General features: G+C 36.0%; 1 protein-coding gene across 4 annotated transcripts in view; it reads right to left on the reverse strand.

The window, feature by feature from the left end:
* LOC308190575 (macrophage mannose receptor 1-like) overlaps positions 1–18,668 on the reverse strand; it is a 41,233-nt gene that overhangs the window by 11,439 nt on the left and 11,126 nt on the right. For all 4 annotated transcript variants that reach the window (XR_013947342.1, XM_080582145.1, XM_080582146.1 and 1 more), the window contains 16 exons: positions 17,063–17,178; positions 16,483–16,631; positions 14,271–14,470; positions 13,829–13,956; positions 12,943–13,030; positions 12,238–12,373; positions 11,094–11,132; positions 10,831–10,994; positions 9,635–9,702; positions 9,070–9,170; positions 8,278–8,420; positions 7,002–7,107; positions 6,003–6,199; positions 4,012–4,114; positions 3,106–3,338; positions 1,751–1,916 (listed from right to left, as the gene is read on the reverse strand). Coding sequence is in view for 3 of the 4 variants with exons in the window: in XM_080582145.1 (XP_080438271.1) it covers positions 1,751–1,916; positions 3,106–3,338; positions 4,012–4,114; positions 6,003–6,199; positions 7,002–7,107; positions 8,278–8,420; positions 9,070–9,170; positions 9,635–9,702; positions 10,831–10,994; positions 11,094–11,132; positions 12,238–12,373; positions 12,943–13,030; positions 13,829–13,956; positions 14,271–14,470; positions 16,483–16,631; positions 17,063–17,178 (2,137 nt within the window). In the remaining variant the exon portion in view is untranslated. The remainder of the gene's footprint in view (positions 1–1,750; positions 1,917–3,105; positions 3,339–4,011; positions 4,115–6,002; positions 6,200–7,001; positions 7,108–8,277; positions 8,421–9,069; positions 9,171–9,634; positions 9,703–10,830; positions 10,995–11,093; positions 11,133–12,237; positions 12,374–12,942; positions 13,031–13,828; positions 13,957–14,270; positions 14,471–16,482; positions 16,632–17,062; positions 17,179–18,668) is intronic.

An 18,668-nucleotide genomic window follows, 5' to 3' on the forward strand; every position in this document is an offset into this window, starting at 1 on the left:
ATGAGCTTGAGACCAGCTTTTTTTCCTGGTGGCCTCAAAGTAATAGCAGTGACCGTGGAAAGGTACCCAAGATTTGTGTCCTTTTGATTCAGGGCATTTTCCAGGAAGCTGAGGGGGCTCAGTTGGAGCCATTACTGGTAAGAGATCAGGTAGTTGGAATCCAACAATTCTGTAGGATTTGTTTTTCCCATTATACAAGTATATGTATAATGTATATATGTATATGTATACAAGTAATATACAATTATACAAAACTAAAAAGATTACATTGTTTGTCATCAGAGAAGAAGTGAAGCATGTTGGGTTCATATGGCTTTGTTTGTGAACATATTTTACTTCATATTTATTAATCAAGGTGATTAGGAAGATGCACTAGTCTATAAGAAATATGGTTTCTCTCGTGATAATTTTATAGTGACAGTAATCAATATAATATCCATCTGGTTTTCTGGCATAAATATTTGCCTAATTAGTTAAAACTGCTATTTTTAAAATGGCTTTTGATACTTCGGTCTCATTTTTTGACAGCATCAAAACCTTATAACAGAAACTATGATTATGAAAGAAAGAAAGTGTTGATATGACTTAACATGGCTTGCAGGATTTTTCATTAAACTGCATCCTGAATAAGTTCCATAGTGACTGATATAATAGGAAGATTTTGGATGAGAAGATAAATGCAGATGGAATGAAAATTAAATGTTCTGCCAAATTACATTTTCTTCCTGTGAGTCTTCCACAGTCTATTTCTTTCCCCATTAAGGAACATTCAGCTCTCAAATTAGATTTCCAGAATATTGAAGTAGACAGAGATATTATATATCAACTCTGATGATTTTTGTCAAATTACAGCTTCTTGGGATGTAATTTGGCATGTAATTTTAATGTTTCTAATGGCTCAAGATCTTTCATAGTATTGAAGAAAACATAAGAATACTTAGATGAATTGTGAAATCGTATTTATACTAACTTCCACAGAACTTTTGGGTGTTTGTACTTGAAAGTTCCTCAAAGGTTTATTTAATTCATCCTTGTGCTAACAGGTGACAAGAAGTTGATATATAATACCATCATTTCTAGCAGGTGTTTGTCATGGCTGTTCTTAACAACCTCTAGTCATGGAGACTCCCTGATCTGTTTTTATTTTGTGTTATGTGTATTTTTGTCCTGTGTTAAAGGCTTTTGTACTGTTAAAATCTGAAGGCTTTCCTTCCTGTCTGTTTCCTTTAAGTCTGTCACTCATTTTCCTACTCATACCAGACATAGGGAATAATTTAATTCCATTTCTTTAGGGTTCATTTTCAATAATTAAAATTGATTATCTGGTTGAATTAATTATTCCCAACAATTAATTATCTGGTTTCTCTTAGTCTTTTGTTCCTTAGTCTTTTGCACAAGCCCAGTTATAATCTTTCCTTATAATTCTTGTTTCCAAGTCATCTGAAAACCCTACTTTCAAACTTTTCTGTATCCTAAACTGGATACAGAATTTCGTGAAGGACTTTTCCTAGACTGAATAGTTAAGAAATCATTTAGTATTCAATCCTCACTTTCTTAAATTTTTGGTAATGATCAGTATGGGTTGATTTACTTCTGGAAAGAATTCCAGACAATTTTTAGATCTAGTTAGTTAGCTGCTTATGTCTTCCTATAAACTAGTGCAAAACAATTATTTTTTGCAGTGGTTAATTATATTAGCACAGTTGATAAATCTCCACACCCTATAGTTAAAACATATAAAATTGCTTACCATTTGATTTTTTACAGACAGAAAAGAATTTTTCTCTGCACGAAGCTGTCTTCCAGGTTCCATCAGTATCTAGGTAGACACATGCTAATGCCTGTTTTGGTTCTCCGCTGGACCACTTGCTGTAAACTAATCTCCATCTGTCAGTCCATTGATACGTGCCCTTTGTCTAGAAGTAAAATCCATGTCGTAATTTCAAGGTTGCTGATGGTGACATATCCACTACACAAGATCCTCAGAGGACTGTCATATAACCAGCATGTAATCATATGCTTACTATTGCCACCTTTTTGTGCTTGTAAATGCTAATTGCAAGAAGATGTGCAGGGTCTGTTATACACAAATATGAACACAAACAAATTTTCTTTCTGCCCTCCAAAAAGTATCTAACATTAATTCAGAACACTTTTTCAAGTTTGGGGAAATGGAAGTGAATAAAAAGGGGACATGAGTAAAGGCATAAATTAGTTTTATGTTCCATTTACCACCGTCATGTTGGTACCACCATGAAAAGGCCTGGATGGTGTGGGTGGAAGTGTTCTTAATAAGCAGTGATGATCACCATTGCTTTGGTTGTAGTTATCGTGACTGTGATTCATGGGGAAGAGTGTAGCATGACAAAAAAACCACCTACCATCCAAATGTTCACCTCCCCTGTCATACAGCTGGTCTATACGTCTCAAAGACGGAAAAGTTTGATGTTCTCTTTTTTTCCCGTAATATTCTAAATTTTTCGTGGGAGCAATTACACCATGAAAAAATATATCCATTGCTTAATATGTGCAGTTATATCATATAGGCTAAAGATTCCCTTAATTAATTTTGCCTTTGATTCTGTCCAGAATTGTATTTTTCTATTGCGACTAGAAATAATGCTACTCTAGGAGAATTATTTGTGAACATATATACACATATCAAAACCATTCCTTCACAGATCTCTCATATGCAACCAGAGATATTATGTCACTAATGACTCAGGTAAATAAACACATGAGAAGAGGGCAGGATGTACTCATACATGTTGTTCCTGGTATATCTTTTAGATTAAAATAAACTGATAATGTTGGAGTTTTCACTATTTATCATCAAGACCCTCTAAATGACTACAAACTATACAAGCATACAAATACCAGCTTGAAGGAGTATTGCCTTGTGCTAAAGCACTTAAAGAGTTCTTAGTTTGTTAAAATCTCCACTGTATGTATCCTTTTTGGTGAATGCCAGCGTAGATGGGTACTGCACTGATACGCTGCTTTCAGCAGTATAGTGGCAGAAATTCCTATAGGTTTCAAGATGAAAGCATGCAGTAAGACCAGCCCCCATGTCAGCTTGACTATCTGTATTACATGCGTTCTTACCACATTGCTGTTAAGACCAATCCACAGAGGTTCTCCATATTCCTGTGCAATTAAGAACATCAGTGACTGGCTATATGCATCTAAAATGCTAGCAAGTTCTGAGGCATTGTTATTGCAGGATTTTTGTGCTTCCTCCCAGTTCATTCTAGAACGAGTGACAGAATAGCTAATGCCATCTGAATGGTCAAAAGCAAAGTCCAACACTGTTGCTGAAGACTTAAAGAGTTTAGGGTCTGGAGGAATAAAGGAAAAGAAAAACGAAACACAAGAACAGTTATATCTGGAGAATATATATTTGACTTGAGCAACTGAATAACAATATTATTTATGAACCTATTAGAAAATTGCTAATTTGAATAGAACACCTTCTCATGAATTCTTTATAAGAAACAGATAACTTCAAAACAGCAATGAGATTTCTGGATGAAAGAAATACATTTTCAGCTTTTGGGAACTTCGTACTGTTGTAAATTCTCAGAATTTTACATAGCAGAGGTAACTTCATACCATGAGTCAAAAATAGCCCACCTACTCTGCTTTTTCAAAATACTCTTTGTGACTTAGCGTCTTCATGACTGTCAGTTTTATTTGGATAAATGTAAAACTTACTTACCACGTACATATCCGTAGATTATTAATAAATTGTGTAATTATGTTCATGGTTTTTAGCTATTTAATTACACTATTTAAAATAAGAGCATTTTGCTTTCCTAACTTCTGATTTGCTTTCCTAAATTCCCTTTTCCACAACATTGCTAAGTAGCACTGAGGTGCAAGAGGGGCCCTTGTTTTATTGATATTTTACCTAAAAACAAACAAACAAACTGTAACATAAAATATGTTAAATAAGAAAAGTAATTTTAATCTTTGTGATATAAATCCCACGTTTAGTGTTACAGAACTCACCACTATTCTTCTGGCATATATACCCACTGGATTTATAACATGGCTCATCGCTCCATTTTCCTGTATCATCAGGAGGACCTCTCTTCAGAGCACCACAATCATACTGTTGGAGAAAGGGGAGGAGTATGAGCATACATTGATATTAGAAGTTATAAAACAAAGTACTCTAACCCTGTGAAGTTTCATCCTTTTTTTTTTTCTTTGAATTCTGACATTGTGGGTTTTTTATTACAGCTCTGGAAACATCCTCCTTTTTTCCCTTTCTCTCCTTTCTGGCCTCCTCTGTGGTGGCCAGCTCCACCTTGGTACTGTCTTGCAAATCTTTTCAACCAGCTTGTTCATATAATCATTTTCAAGAAGACATATTTGAAAGATGCTGTTATTTTCAATAACTTTGTCACACTTTCTGTCTCAATGAGCAGCTCTAATATTTTTAATAAAAATGAAAAAATAAAATAAAAATGGAGGCCATGATTTGTATTTGGCTTGCAAAGCCAAATAGTGGTTATTCTTTACAGATGTATCTAATTGATGATCCTTGACAGCTTTAGTTCTTAGAATATCTCTTTTATTTATAGCAGATCAGGTGCTGAGTGCTTTAGAAGCTGGAACTTCAAATTAGTTACAATCTGCAACAGCCTGCTATGTTGCCATATAAAAAGTTTAGGAATGCCTGATTTAGTGGGTTTTGTGGTCTTACTCTGAAGAAGATTAGGTAGAAGAAAAGAAGCCAATCATGAAACAGTAGAGAAGATGAGCAATTGCTTTTTAAGCTTGAGCAACTTTTTCAATAATATTTCATTCCTTTGGAAATCATAGAATGAAAGAATAACCTAAGTTGGAAGGGACACAAAAGGAGTCCAACTCTTGGCTCTACACAGGACCACTCCAAAATCAGACCATATGTCCAAACACTTCTTGAACTCCAGCAAGCTTGGTGCCATGACTGCTTCCCTGGGGAGCCTGTTCCAGGCTCTTTCAGGATTCTCTGAAGGAGATAATATGTTCAAGCTGAAGAAGAGAATTAGAATGTAACTTCATGTTTTCTGTTTGTTGTTGGTGGTGGTGTTTGGTTGGTTTGTTTATTTGTGTGTGTGTGTGTGTTTTTCTGGATGTTTCCCAGGAGCATTATTAGAGCTGTAGTGAAGTTGAGTCAATGTATTGTGCTGTATCGTATTGTCTTTCTGAACACCTTTGACTAGAACATAATGGGCAGGAGCAGAATTAATTGGCTGAGGTGCAGATTTAGCTGCTTCTCTAGATGTATTATTTCTGACTTCTCTGCAGGAGTGAATAACAAAATGAAGGATGGTTGGACTGCAAGTAGAATAGTGATATAGAAAGTGAAAGGTAAGTTTTGAAAGGAAGGTATGGAAAAAAATGTGGTTCAAATATGTACAAGGCTATTTTGTTTACAACATTATGGGTTTAATTTCAGTGGTAGCAGTGAAGAGGCTTTGATTGCTTTAGAAAGTTGTTGATACCTATTACCTAGGTAATACTTGCTTTAGAAAGTTGTTGATACCTAAAAATAGTTGATACCTATTAACCCTTCACAATTCAGTTACAATTTTAAATATGAAAGGAATAGAAAAAAAAATTGAACTCTTGCATGCTCTCCTTTTTCAAACATGATTTAACTTATCAAACGTGAAAATGTTTCTAACATGCTAACTTCTAAAATTTGAATTCTACATTTACATTTTCTCCAAAATGAACAGAAAATTACTATGGAAAAGAAAACTATCTGTCATTCTGTCCCAGAATACTTACAAATTTTTGGCAATCTTGCAGCAATATCTTATTCTCTTGTGCTCTGAGTTAGCTCGTAGACTCCAACATTAAAACACTGTATTCCTAATCCCAGTTTAAAGATAAACATATAATTTGGAGAAAAGGCTGAGGCAAAGTCTGAAGCAACATGAGATGTTTACTTGAAGTGATATTGCTCTCCAGATTTAACTTCATGGTAAACTCTGAGTGATATTTACCTGTAACCTATTGTGGCCATCTTCTGGATGTAGGCTGTCAAACAAAATGGGTTCTACAAGTTTTGGAGAACCTGGAGCCCAGTTTGTATAGGAGACAGTACTTCCATCAGCCCAAACAAAGTTGAGTTCACTGAGTACATCATTCAAGCCAATCCAGGGATCATAAAAAACATCCTTCAAATGGTAAGTGAGAAAAGCTGGAAAAAAAATTAGAAAAAAGGTGAACATGTCATGTCACCAGTCAAGACATCAGCTCATAAACAAATCTTTAAGTATTTTGTTTGTTTTGTTGAAGTCTTTTAAATGCATTTAAATTAGCATTTGATCAGAAATGTACCCAATTTGATTAAGTCAAATTTATTATGTCAAGATTATACTAGTCCTTTGCCCATGTAAAATCTCAAAGAGTGAAAGTATTTGGAACCATAAAGCAAGATCAGAAAGACGTAAGATACAAAAAGCTGCCCGACCGCCATTTTGTCTAATGAGTTCACTTATTTCAACCCTCAGGATGAGCTGACTGACTGACAGAACTGCAAATGGAAGCCCAGAAACGCAGTTAAGGTGAAAAAGTGCCCTCATTTGACATTGTACTGCTGAATTAATTTGCAGAATTTAGGCAGTCATTTCAGAGAGGTATAATAAAGTATCCCTTTCTGTTTCTGGCAAAAGCGGACTGTGGGTACCTTTCTTTTTCTCTGTGTCAAACCCTACAAGCACTACGTCTGGATCTTTTATTTTGTGGTAATTAATACCCTACAAATAATGTAAAGCAGTTTGCATGGAATGGGAGGAAGCAACCTTTAGCATCACTGGAATGAAATAGTTCTAGTTCTTCAAAAAAATGTTTTGTGCTGTGTCTATATAACCCATGTTAAGTATGTGTATTATAAAATACTTATATTTACATGCTGTCTCTTTTTGCCATGTTCTTCTTTGCAGAAAATGACCAGTGTTTACAGAATAAATGCAATTACCTAAAGGGTCATTGTACTATACCTTGTACTTGTTCATTTGTTATGGTAGCCAGGTGTCCTCCAAGGCTGATACAAGCTCTACTTGCAGCATGCCAATATTTATAGGAAGAACCAAAGAATTTGTAACACTAGGGAAAAATAAGTTAGGCCATCAATGAGCGACACCAAAAGGAATTTAGGTTTGCATTACACCAGTTTAAGTAGAAATTAGCCCCATCAGAGCAGAAGAGAATTTTGTAGAGCTAGCAGGGACTCAGATCTATAACCGGGTCAAAACCATTCACAATTTTTAAATTTACTCTGTATCTTTCTGAAAGGAACTGTGAATGTCACAACAAAATTCAAACAGAACTTTATAAAGTTTATAAACTATAAACTGTAAACTAAACTTTATAAACTATAGTTCACAGTAGGAGCTTGATGAGCTTAATGTGTTAACTGACTCAGTTCTGGAGAAGCCCAGCCCAGGATTCCATGTGAAATCTTCGGAACTTTCTGAAAAGTAGTTTTGGCCTATAGTGTTCTCATGTGTGTATTCAGCCTTTCCCATTTACTAGCTCTTTTATAAATGGAGATATATGGTGGCTTCTTAAAAATATATGTATAGCATGATTTCTTTAAAAGTGCATAGTCACATAGTCACCACACTACCAATACACATTCACCCTGGCATAGTTTTTTGGCAATTATGAGTGTGCCCCATGTGCCCTCTCCTCTCTGTGCAGTACCAGTAGCACTCTCAGAAAATGCCATACTCAGTTTGTGGAAAATAACTCTGACAACTGTTATAAAAACAACAACAACAACAAAAAAAAAACGTACTGTACTGGCATATGGGTGCTTTCAACACAATATTCTTTATGTTAGAAAATAGAACCCTTGCTTAGTAAGCTCATCAGAGTTTGTCCCTTTTGGGAAGAGGAAAGTATATTACATTGAAGCTAGTTTGGAAAAATCAGGCACTATTTCTGATTTGGCCCAGCTCAAATGACTGACTGTACACTACAATTGCTGCTTTCAGTTGAATTCAGTTGTGGGATTTTTTTGTTTGTTTGTTTGTTTGTTTAGTATAAAATATGTAACAGTTTTCTAGTGTATCTCAAATTAATACTCTTCAAAAAAAATAAAAATCTATAATTATGATTTAATTTTGTAAGAATTAGGTAGCTGGTTAAATTTTTAATGTGACTTTGGATAATCACTGTCAAAAGATATTTGGGAGACAAAAGGCCCCTTGTGTAGCTTTAGGTATCTTCTCAAGGACAAATATCTTTGCACTTAGATGCATGTTACGATACCTGATTTTTAAATAAAAGCCAGTCTTCAGAACATCCTCCTGGAGGTGAAGTTACTGCTGGAGCAAGTGTTGCATTTATAAAACTCCTATGCCTCTCACAGATAAAGCCATTTGAAAAACCACAATTGACATCATTCCACAAACCTGAAATCAGTTTAAATATAGATAATAAGACATTGATTCAAAGACAGAAATTTGTGGAAAACTGAACTGGCTTCCATGGTTGTAGCATGGAAGGCACTCTGCCTGGGAATGTAAGACTGTGTGCTTCAGCTAGACTCTAATCATTGCTTGCAAGAAGACTTTGATCCTGCTGTGACTGTAGGAGTAGTAGCCATAAGATATGGCTGACATGGCGACTCTGAGTGAACCCACAAACAGCCTTGTTATATTCAAACCTGCTAGTGTAAAGTAACACTTTCACAGTGAAAGCACAACTAAATGTGAAACTCCATATGTCTGTTAGGTCCTTGCTTATATGTTCTATTCCTTTGCTAAATACTCCCTGATTATTTTTTTTGAAAGAAAAATTTGCTATTGATTTGAATAGAATATACTGCTCCTACAGCTGAAAAATTAATTACCATTTTATCCTTGCATCCCCATCAACGTCAATCTCTTATGGCAAACGTTATCCCTGAACTAACCTCAGTTATAATGACTACACTTTATTATGTATATTTTGCCTCAGATTACTGGGAAAGAATGGATTAAAGTTGACAAAATATACTTAGCAAACAGGGGAAGAATGATACCCATAAAAAATATATTTTTTAAAAGTTGTGTAACTCACCACTTTTTTTATTTAAGACTACACAATTTTCTTGATGAAGAGCAAAGTTGGGCTCCTCTGCTTCCCAAGCTGCATAGTACACTGGGCTTCCATCCATCCAACTGAAAAAAAAATAAAAAAATCCACACAGTAGCTGTTGATCAATGTTCATAGGCAGTTCAGGAAAAACAAAAACAGACAAAAAAAACTATTACTATTTTTATATGCTAAAAATATATATTTTAAAATATTTACAGCTGAGTCTGTCTGTAATTTGATTTTAAACTAGGATTAAAAGAATTTAGATTAAAAAAAATCCTGCATGCCAAATCCAAGAACGAAATTACCTTCATATTTAACAGATCTTATCTATGTATTTGTAGCATGGATATTCCTTATAAAAATGTCATTTAAACCAGTGATTTTACAAAGTAGTTAAACCAAGGGGGAGCACACATTTCAATATGCAATATATATCTCCGAAACTGCTTTTAACTCCCTTGCAGGTGTCCCTGAAGGAGGAACTCTGGCAGGACAAAACTTCTGCTCTGCTTTTTATGAATCATGATGTAACTTGATTACCTACCTAAACTGCTGATCAGCATTCCGAATTAATCCTATGAGATATGACTCCAATTTGCCATTTTTTAAGATCTAAACGCAAAAATGTACTTTTTGTTAGTGCTTTCTCTTACTTAGTTATCTGGTATTTAAAAGTGGATATTTTGTGCTATTGAAGCAAATAGATGAATACGTGTTTTGTGAACGATCATGCCTAGTCACCGGAGAGGACTCCTGTTGAAATAAATATAATAAATCACATACTTCTGCTTTGTTGCTTTTACTGCTGATTCCCTAGTTTATGCTGCTGTACTGGTGGTATGATCAAAGCTTTCAAAGTGTGTTTGTGCTTTCAATTTTGAAAGACACACAGAAGACTTGAGAAAAAAATAAATAAATAAATAAACAGTATAAAATAATTTGGCACTTAGCAGTAAGTAAATGTACATTTTCCTGTACTTAGGCAGCTGTGTAATTCCTGTGTCTCAAGCTGTCTGTTCCCTACTCCTTTCATATCCTTTCCCACACATAATAAAAGAAAACATCTAATTACGTGACACAGAGAGGAGGTTGTGGGACTACTTTGGTATTAATAAACCAAACAGAGTTATGGCAGAAGTCTGAACCAATGTCTGTGCTACCTGATTGTTAGCATGACCCTGCCATGGCCCACCATGTGCCCACCAGCATCATCTCAGCTAATGCTCTTGAAATACATAGGTGGTTTTGATATGTTTTGCATGAAAATTCATTCATGAAGTTACAGATTCTTCTACAAGTCAGTCCCTGACATGACAGATAAATCTTTCTTTGGTATGTAACCATCAGAACTACCCTGGCAGTAGCCTTAAATCTGCACTTAACACTGCACTTGAGAATATGGTATTCAGATGAGAAGCAACTATCCTGGCAAAAGGACAGTTTTGTTAACATCTGCCTGTTCATTGCTCCTTATACACATTTGGTCATGGGCAAAACTCTGTTTAGATTAGAATATATAAAAATATGCCCACCCTAACAAAAGGTAAATTCTTTTCTATTTATTTTCCTAAAGAGAAGCTCTGTTCTGTAGTGTAAAAGGTTTTTTTCACTGAACATTGAAATCTACTGCTGATAAAATATAGTAATATTATGCAAGCATGTCCTTCTGTACTTCACAAGCATATGCAGTAGGGTGCATATATGATGTATATGGTAAAATATAGCTAAATTTCTCCTTACATATTTCCACAAAAATTTTCTTTGATTATTATCCCCAATAGTAGCAAGTTCTCCATGATTGTTTCTGCAGAATGTTCTGGCTTTTTCCATAGAGCTACTTTCTGTGCTGAAGAAATACTGTTTGACTCCTTTTATAATCCATCCATCCTCTGTGACTTCATACACTGCAACACAGAAGAGGAGTCTCTGTATTCTGCACAGTCCTTACAAAAGTTGCTGTTGTTAGCACCCTTTGGACGCAAGGAAATAAAACAGAAGCTTACTGGCAGAAGGGCCCACAGGTTCTGGCTTTAAGGGTGTCCCTGTAATGAAATGGGAAAGAAATGACGATGTAAAATGTTTCCCAAATGTTGATCCGGTGTTAAGTGTTCAATTAGTGGAAATGATCTCAATGACATTCAAATTTCCATCAATACAGAATATATTTATTCAGTAACTTTGGTTCAAAGTAAGAAGGAATGTTTAGGATGTATTACAGCCCTACGTCTCTGTCTTGGTAGAATTTTGGTAAGTGCCTTTTGAAGGTTGACTAAACTTTCTTGTTTCTGAAATAAAACAAGTAAAAATACTTTACTTCAGTGTTGGTGTACTCTGCACAACAATAAAAGATTCTGTATAGATGCTGTCAAATTTGAGCAAGAAAATCAAACACTAAACAAATTTATCCTTCAAAATCGTTTTGTTTTGTTAGTTTGTTTTTGTTTTTGTTTTACTATTCATAAGTTGGTGAAACATTTTTTTCAGTGACATTACTTTGTGGAGAATCACATTTGACTGAAAACCCATGAACCATTGAGAAATTATTTAAATGGAAAAATCAAATATAACATTGAATGGGACACTGGAGCAATGTATCTAAACATGCAAGGCCAGGAGTTACACAAATGTAAAACAAATATCATCTTTGTAATTTTTTTTTTCCACAGAAGTTCATCATAGTTTTTGTGTTGCTCTATCTGTAATTGTTTTAAATGAAGTGTGTGACATATATGCTTGGGTAAAAAACATCATGTCACCTTATAAATATATTCTTTTGCTGGTTGGTTAAAAGATTTAAATGATAATAACTACATAAAATCTGCAAGTACAAGGAAATTCCCTCCAAGTAAAAGAGCCAAGAAAAATACAGTTTAATGTTAAAACAAAGTTGATAGTTATCAGTTGAAGCATTGCATTCTGAAAATATTGATATATTTTGGTCTATTTTTCCTAATGTAAAATTTCTGTGAAAACAATCGAATTTTCTACAAGCATGCAACTTGCAAAATTTCCTATTTTGATACAGCATGATGCAACTTAAATTCTTTTTCTAAGGTGAACTTAGAGTAAAAAATAGGAGTTGGACTCGATGATCCTTGTGGGTCCCTTCAAACTCAGGATATTCTATGGTTCTGTGAAATAGCCTACCTTTCTTTATTTCACAAATCCAGTCATGACTGTATTCACAGTGCATGTTAATCCATAACCTGAAAGACTCTTCATGGATTACTCCACAATGTTCAAATCCAGTTTTGTAAAAAGAAAGTTTTTCTGTATAATTCACCTACAATAGAAACACAGCTTTGATTTTTATTCTTATCTTACAGGTAAAAGAGCTGAACTCTGGAAGGAAAAAGAGGTAGCACCAATGTTTCAAACCACTCCTTACTTTCCTCATGTGACTTCACATGAGTTCATGTGGGCTATTAAATCAATATAACATTTTGTAAGAAAAAAAGTGTCTCATCTTACACAGCATTTAATAGACTCCAGCAGTCACATGAAACCTCTTTGCTGTGGTGTGGAATTGAATGAGATTATAAATCAAACACAGGGGAAAGGAACATGGCAATATATCACCACAGACAAATAAAACCATTCTCATATATTTGTCACCTAGAAAATTGTCTCTGTAACTAGTGCTCCATGTTAACACTGTTTTGATGGTTTTTACCTCAGCGTTTATTGGTCTTTTTCTTTTCCAAACCGGTATGAAGAGTAATGACTGTGAGTTACCCAATGGTAAGGCAGCCATTTCTGGGAATTCTTATACAGCCTTCATCTGTGCCAGTAATGTAAACAACTCCAACAGTGAAAAAGCCAGAAGAGAAACTGGAAAGTCTGAGCACTCACCGGGGATCTGTCACTCCAGGAGTACCCTCCATCAGGATCCAAATGATGTAAACCTATCCAGAAAGGCTGAGATGATGGAGATTTTTTTCTAGAGTGTGAAAAAATATATTATGGAAGAAAAGGACACATTAGCTGTGTTAAGTTTTGCAAGTTGCATGGGACAATAACTCACACTTACTGAAGGTTTTGGGAAGTAGTCAAAACTTTGAAACCAAGAGTATAAATGTATGTAGTAGCCACAAGTATTGGCTGATAAGAACTCGGTCTGTAATGGTGAGGTAGGATAAGTGCTTCTGAGGATTTTAAGACTAAACTGTTGAATTACTAAAAGGAAATTATAGTTGAAATTTTAAAAAGAAAAAAAATGCTGTTGGTCAGCAAACTCTCATTAGCAAGTAAGTGCTTACCACTTAATATTTTCCACTTTGCAAATGGCTTTGTTGAATATACAGCATATTGATTTTATTCATTGATGCTGCAATTATTGTGTTCTTTGAAGAATGAAATGTTTTGGTTTACCTGAAGTGACAATTTATTTTCAAAATGGTTCCATGAATAAACTTACAAATGAGTCTGAAGGAGAAACTTTCAACTGATTTGTTTTTTTATTTTATTTTTTTTTCTGTTGGTTTTGTTGGTTTTGTTTGTTGTTTCTTTTTTTAATTTTAATAGTTTATGGATTTTGATGAATTTTAGGAACTCCAAAGATGTCTTTGGAAATGGTACCTATACAATTTTTTTTCTCAGCTCTTTTTCTTATGGCTATGACTATAAACAGATATAGATTTTCATCTAATTATCTCATGAGCAACTCAAGAATATATTTAATTCTGTACAATATATTGTTACACCAAAATATCAATTATTAGATATTTATTTTACTCACATTATTAAGTTTTCTATCACTCTTTGCTCTTCTTCACTATTAATGGCAGCCAAGTCTCCTCCTATTTCTCTGCAAAAATCTCGGGCTTCAAACCATGTTTTCTTTTGGTTGTTTTCTCTAACAAAAAGCTGTAGATAAATTTTGGAGTAGAACATTATGTTTACAGTGTGTTAAAAATAAATCTGCTGACTGCCATGTATGACAAAAGTAGGGAAAACATTCAATTAAAAAGATCATATATAACATTAGTCAAACAATATGCTACTTGGATAACCCTACTGATGCAGTGATACAGTGATCATTGCAGTGATTTCCATGAGTAGTCTGTGTAAAAGCTTACTACATTTGTACAATAATGTAACATTCTCTGAAGTTCAGACTTTCCATGAATTTGGAACTCTTCTATCTCATGAGCAGGATTATTGGAAAAAGTAGTACTTACTCTGAAGCACGAATTAGTGCTATTGCTTGTATCCCAACCCAAGGGACATTTGGAATAAGAAACTCTTTCAGGAGCAAGAGGAAGAGCCATTTTTTCAGCTAGTTTTTTGCAGATAAATTTTGCTTTTATTTCACAGTTCTGAACATCCCACAGTCCAGCTGCATTTCCAGTCCTTAGGGCAACACAACCTGCTTCATTCCCTTTGTGAGATATGAAAGAAAATTAAAATGTGTTTTAAAGTGCTTCCCCTGCCATTTTTACAGCTCATGCAATTCATTTACAAAAGTCTTTGAAATATTATATGTAGTGTCTGCTTTTTAAAGAAGAAACCAGCAAGCAGAGTCCTTCACCATCTTCACTGCCCCTTGAAAAGCTTTGTAGCCCAAGTGCATGAACACTCGCTTGCCTAGCTTTTTCCTATGCCACTCACTGCAAGGATTTGGCAGCCTGTTCCACCAAGGAGCACGCGTCCTTCTGAAATGCTGTCTCCATCACCTGATGAGTTTCATTCTCTGCTCTCAGAATCACTGGAACAATAGTCTGTGACTCTCCACAAAGCAACTGTGGAGCTGCTATTAGTGTATTACTTTCAATCTTAATATCTAAGATCACTGCATACACCTCAGTGTTAAACTCCTAGCCTAACCAAACTGCTAGATTCCCTACCTCTGTATTCCCCAAATGTGCACATATAGAGAACTCATCCCACTTCCACTTGGGTGGAAGTTTTGGAGTGGAGAAAAGAGCAGGTAGACCTGAGAGAGTTAGCAGGTGTCCAAGGCTGCCACATCAACAGGGGAACACATATTAGCCATGTGTCAGGTATTATGAAAACAAGGAGAGCTTTTCAGGGACCCAGCGGGCAGGGAATTAGTTGCAAGTGAGAAAGTCCTTACATTGCTGGGTTCAGAGCCAGAGAACAACAATCTGCCTGCCAGCATGTGGGGAGCAGGGGGACATCTGACTGCCAAGCCGTCCTGTCACATTCTTCATTTTCTCTATTAAAAATAGGTCCTTATAATGTAGATTAAATAAAGCTAATTGCAATGAAAAAGGAAAAAAAATGAAAAGGAAAGAGAGAGAGAGAGAGAGAGAAAGAGAGAGAGAGAGAGAGAAAGGGAAGGAAGGAAGGAAGGAAGGAAGGAAGGAAGGAAGGAAGGAAGGAAGGAAGGAAGGAAGGAAGGAAGGAAGGAAGGAAGGAAGGAAGGAAGGAAGGAAGGAAGGAAGGAAGGAAGGAAGGAAGGAAGGAAGGAAGGAAGGAAGGAAAGAAACCTATGCAACTAATCCTCTGGTGCTTAAAGTGCTTACTTAGAGGTGCTGGCAGAGCACCTCCAAGCCCTGACTGCCTCCACGTGCTGTCATAGCAGACTAAACTGATGTCACCAAGAAACAGCCCAGGAGAGTCCAGAAGCAAACCCAGAGCTGGAAATGACACTAGCTGAGACATATTTGTGATTATCCTACTGTAATTTATGACTCTTTATGTTGATTCAATTACTGAAATGTTTTCATTTGCTGCAGTAACTCAGACGGTTGTCTGGGATAACAGGAGGGAAGCCCTGAGATAGTCTCCTTTGACCAAAACTTTAAGGCATGACTACTGACTACTTGCAGTTGCAATTTTACCAACCTTGCAGGCTGACTTCAGGGATGGCTAAGTGCAGCATCACAGGAAAAGGATTGGTCTTTGGGGAACAGTTACTGGCAAGACCAGACAAAGATCTCAGTCCTCAGTGCCTACTCTGTCTTTGCTGCTATTGAGGAGTGAAAAGGCAGTGGGAAGGGCAAAGGTGTACACCTACTTTGTGTAAGTCTCTTTTCCTTTACATTTTTCACACTGTGAAATAAAGCAATGCCTGAAGAAGGCCGTTGTGATGACCATATGTCACCAAGGCTGGGTGCCAAGGGAAAGATTTACAGCTCAATGCTGTCACACAGGGCAGGGGAGCCAGCAAAACTGCAAGACTTCATGCCTTAATTTCCAAAAGCATATATATGTGACACACCCCAGGCATGATATCTTGGGGACAGAGAGGAGCACTTGTGGACAGATCAATGAGGATGCAAAGGTACAAAGATCTGCCTAACCATTACACCATTTCCTACATGACATTTGAAAGCTTGTAACTGCTGTGTCCCTCTTCTCCAGCACAGGACTTTAAGATCCTGCTTTTAAACACAGACTACAAAGACTGCACATGAAAAAGAGTACCAGGCATTGCTGAGTTCCAGTTTGTGTAGAAAACGCCTTCACCAGTCACCCATTTGAAGATCCCTTGCTCTTCTGTGTCTGTGAGACCAATCCAGAAGTACTTCTCAGAGCTCAGACCAACGAAGCTGGTCAGGTAGGCTTGCTCATATCTGAAATGAGATGAGAAGTTAGATGGGGATGAAACTTAGTTATCCTTTAGTTTGCCATTTCTCAGCATCCTAAACCACACAAGACTAGAATGAATGGAGTCCCCTTTAGGTTTCCTTTTTTGTGGAAATGCCTCACTTAAGTGGATACCAGAGAAACTAGCTTCAACAGTAGTCAAGGCTGTGATATACTGAAAAACTGCTCCATGCAGAGCAGAAGCAACTGTGATCTTTTCTTTGAGTACTGGAAAACATGAAGGAGTAATGAACATTTGGTTAGCAAAGATGTACTGTATTTATTTAATATTTTTCTCCAGAAAAAAAGGTCATTCTTCTTTTATGGTTCCACATTTTTTTTCCAAAACATTCTCAACTATTTTATAAAATGCCATAATTATTCCACCAGCAGTACAATGTTTAGATTCTTTTCATACCTGTCTGCTATACTTGTTAAATAACCACCACTCCTTTCACAGGTTTTCTTTGCTTCTGAAAATGTTAAAGGTGTATGTCCAACTAGATAGCAGTAAAAGGCATGCCTTTCCCAGCCCTGTCAAGAAGAACATGTGTAATACACTTGTAGATAAAGAGCATATGTTTTAGTACTTGAATTTCAATGTACACTCTTAAATCCACATATTTTTAATATAAGCTAGTGCGATAATATATTCATTTGAAATGCAATAGACATAATAATTAAGCTTTGTGAGCCTACGGAGAGAGATTTAATGCATATGATTCCCTCTCTTTCAACAACTAATAAATCATACATTTTAACTCAGAAAAGTCAGAGGCACGTAGAACGGGGAGCCTATTCAGATGTAGATGAATAAAACATTTCTTTGCTCAGAACCACAGAGAATAGTCTGTGTTATAGTGAGATACTGACTCAAATGTACTGACGTTTCTAGGCTAAAAGAACTGTAACTAGGCTAATTAATTGATTTAACACATCAGTTCACTTAAAAAGTCTAACTGAAGATATAGCATAAAAACTACCAATGATCAAAGGTCTGGAGCACCTCTCCTATGAACACAGGATGAAGGAATTGGGGTTGTTCAGCCTGGAGAAGAGAAGGCTCTGGGGAAACCTTATAGTGGCCTTCCAGTACCTAAAGGGGGCCTACAAGAAAGCTGGGAAGGAAATGTTTGTCAGGGAGTGTAGTGATAGGACGAAGGGGTAATGGCTTTAAACTAAAACAGGTGAGGTTTAGATTAGATAGAAGGAACAAATTCTTGGCTATGAGGATGGTGAGGCACTGGCACAAGTTGTCCAGAGAACCTGTGGATGTCCCATTCCTGGAGGTGTTCAAGGCCAGGCTGGATGGGGCTTTGAGCAACCTGGTCTGGTGGGAGGTGTCCCTGCCCATGGTAGGGGGGTTGGAACTGGGTGATCTTTAAGGTCCCTTCCAATCTAAACCATTCTGTGATTCTATACTGAGACAGAAAATATTCAAAATTACAGCTGAATTCCAGTTTCTCCTTCTTTACCAACTCAAGGTATGCTTGTTGCACCCAAGAAAGCCAAGAAAGGTAAATATAGATATATATATATATCTGTGCTCAATATTTGATATCTGCCTAGTTCCAGTTAGTGCAATGAGCCTCAGCTGTGTTCCCTGTATAGGACTGTGAGAAATGTTACTAATTATTGAGCACTAGTAAACAGGAAAGTAAACGGAAGAAATAAAGAGAAGAATAAAAGCAGTAGGATACAATAACTTGTTCTGAAAATAAATTCATTTATAAAAACAAATTGATTGTTTTGATTTTACTTCATTAGCAATTAGATTTGTCATCATCTTACATCACGTCACCGTTCAAAAATGGTTCCCAGTTTCTACTACATCTTAGATAACCACAGATGGTTAGTAGAACAATATAACATATGCACAAAACCACAGTAATGGCTTTAGCCTTTTTCACAGACAGTTCTGAAAATAATGGGGATGACTCATATTAGCAACAACAAAATTAAAAATAACTTTACTGTAAGTAAAGGAATATATTGAAAATTATCACTCTTGATTTACAAACACA

Source organism: Anser brachyrhynchus, assembly GCF_964034855.1.
Source record: "Anser brachyrhynchus genome assembly, chromosome: 2".
In the NCBI taxonomy this organism is placed as follows: domain Eukaryota; kingdom Metazoa; phylum Chordata; class Aves; order Anseriformes; family Anatidae; genus Anser; species Anser brachyrhynchus.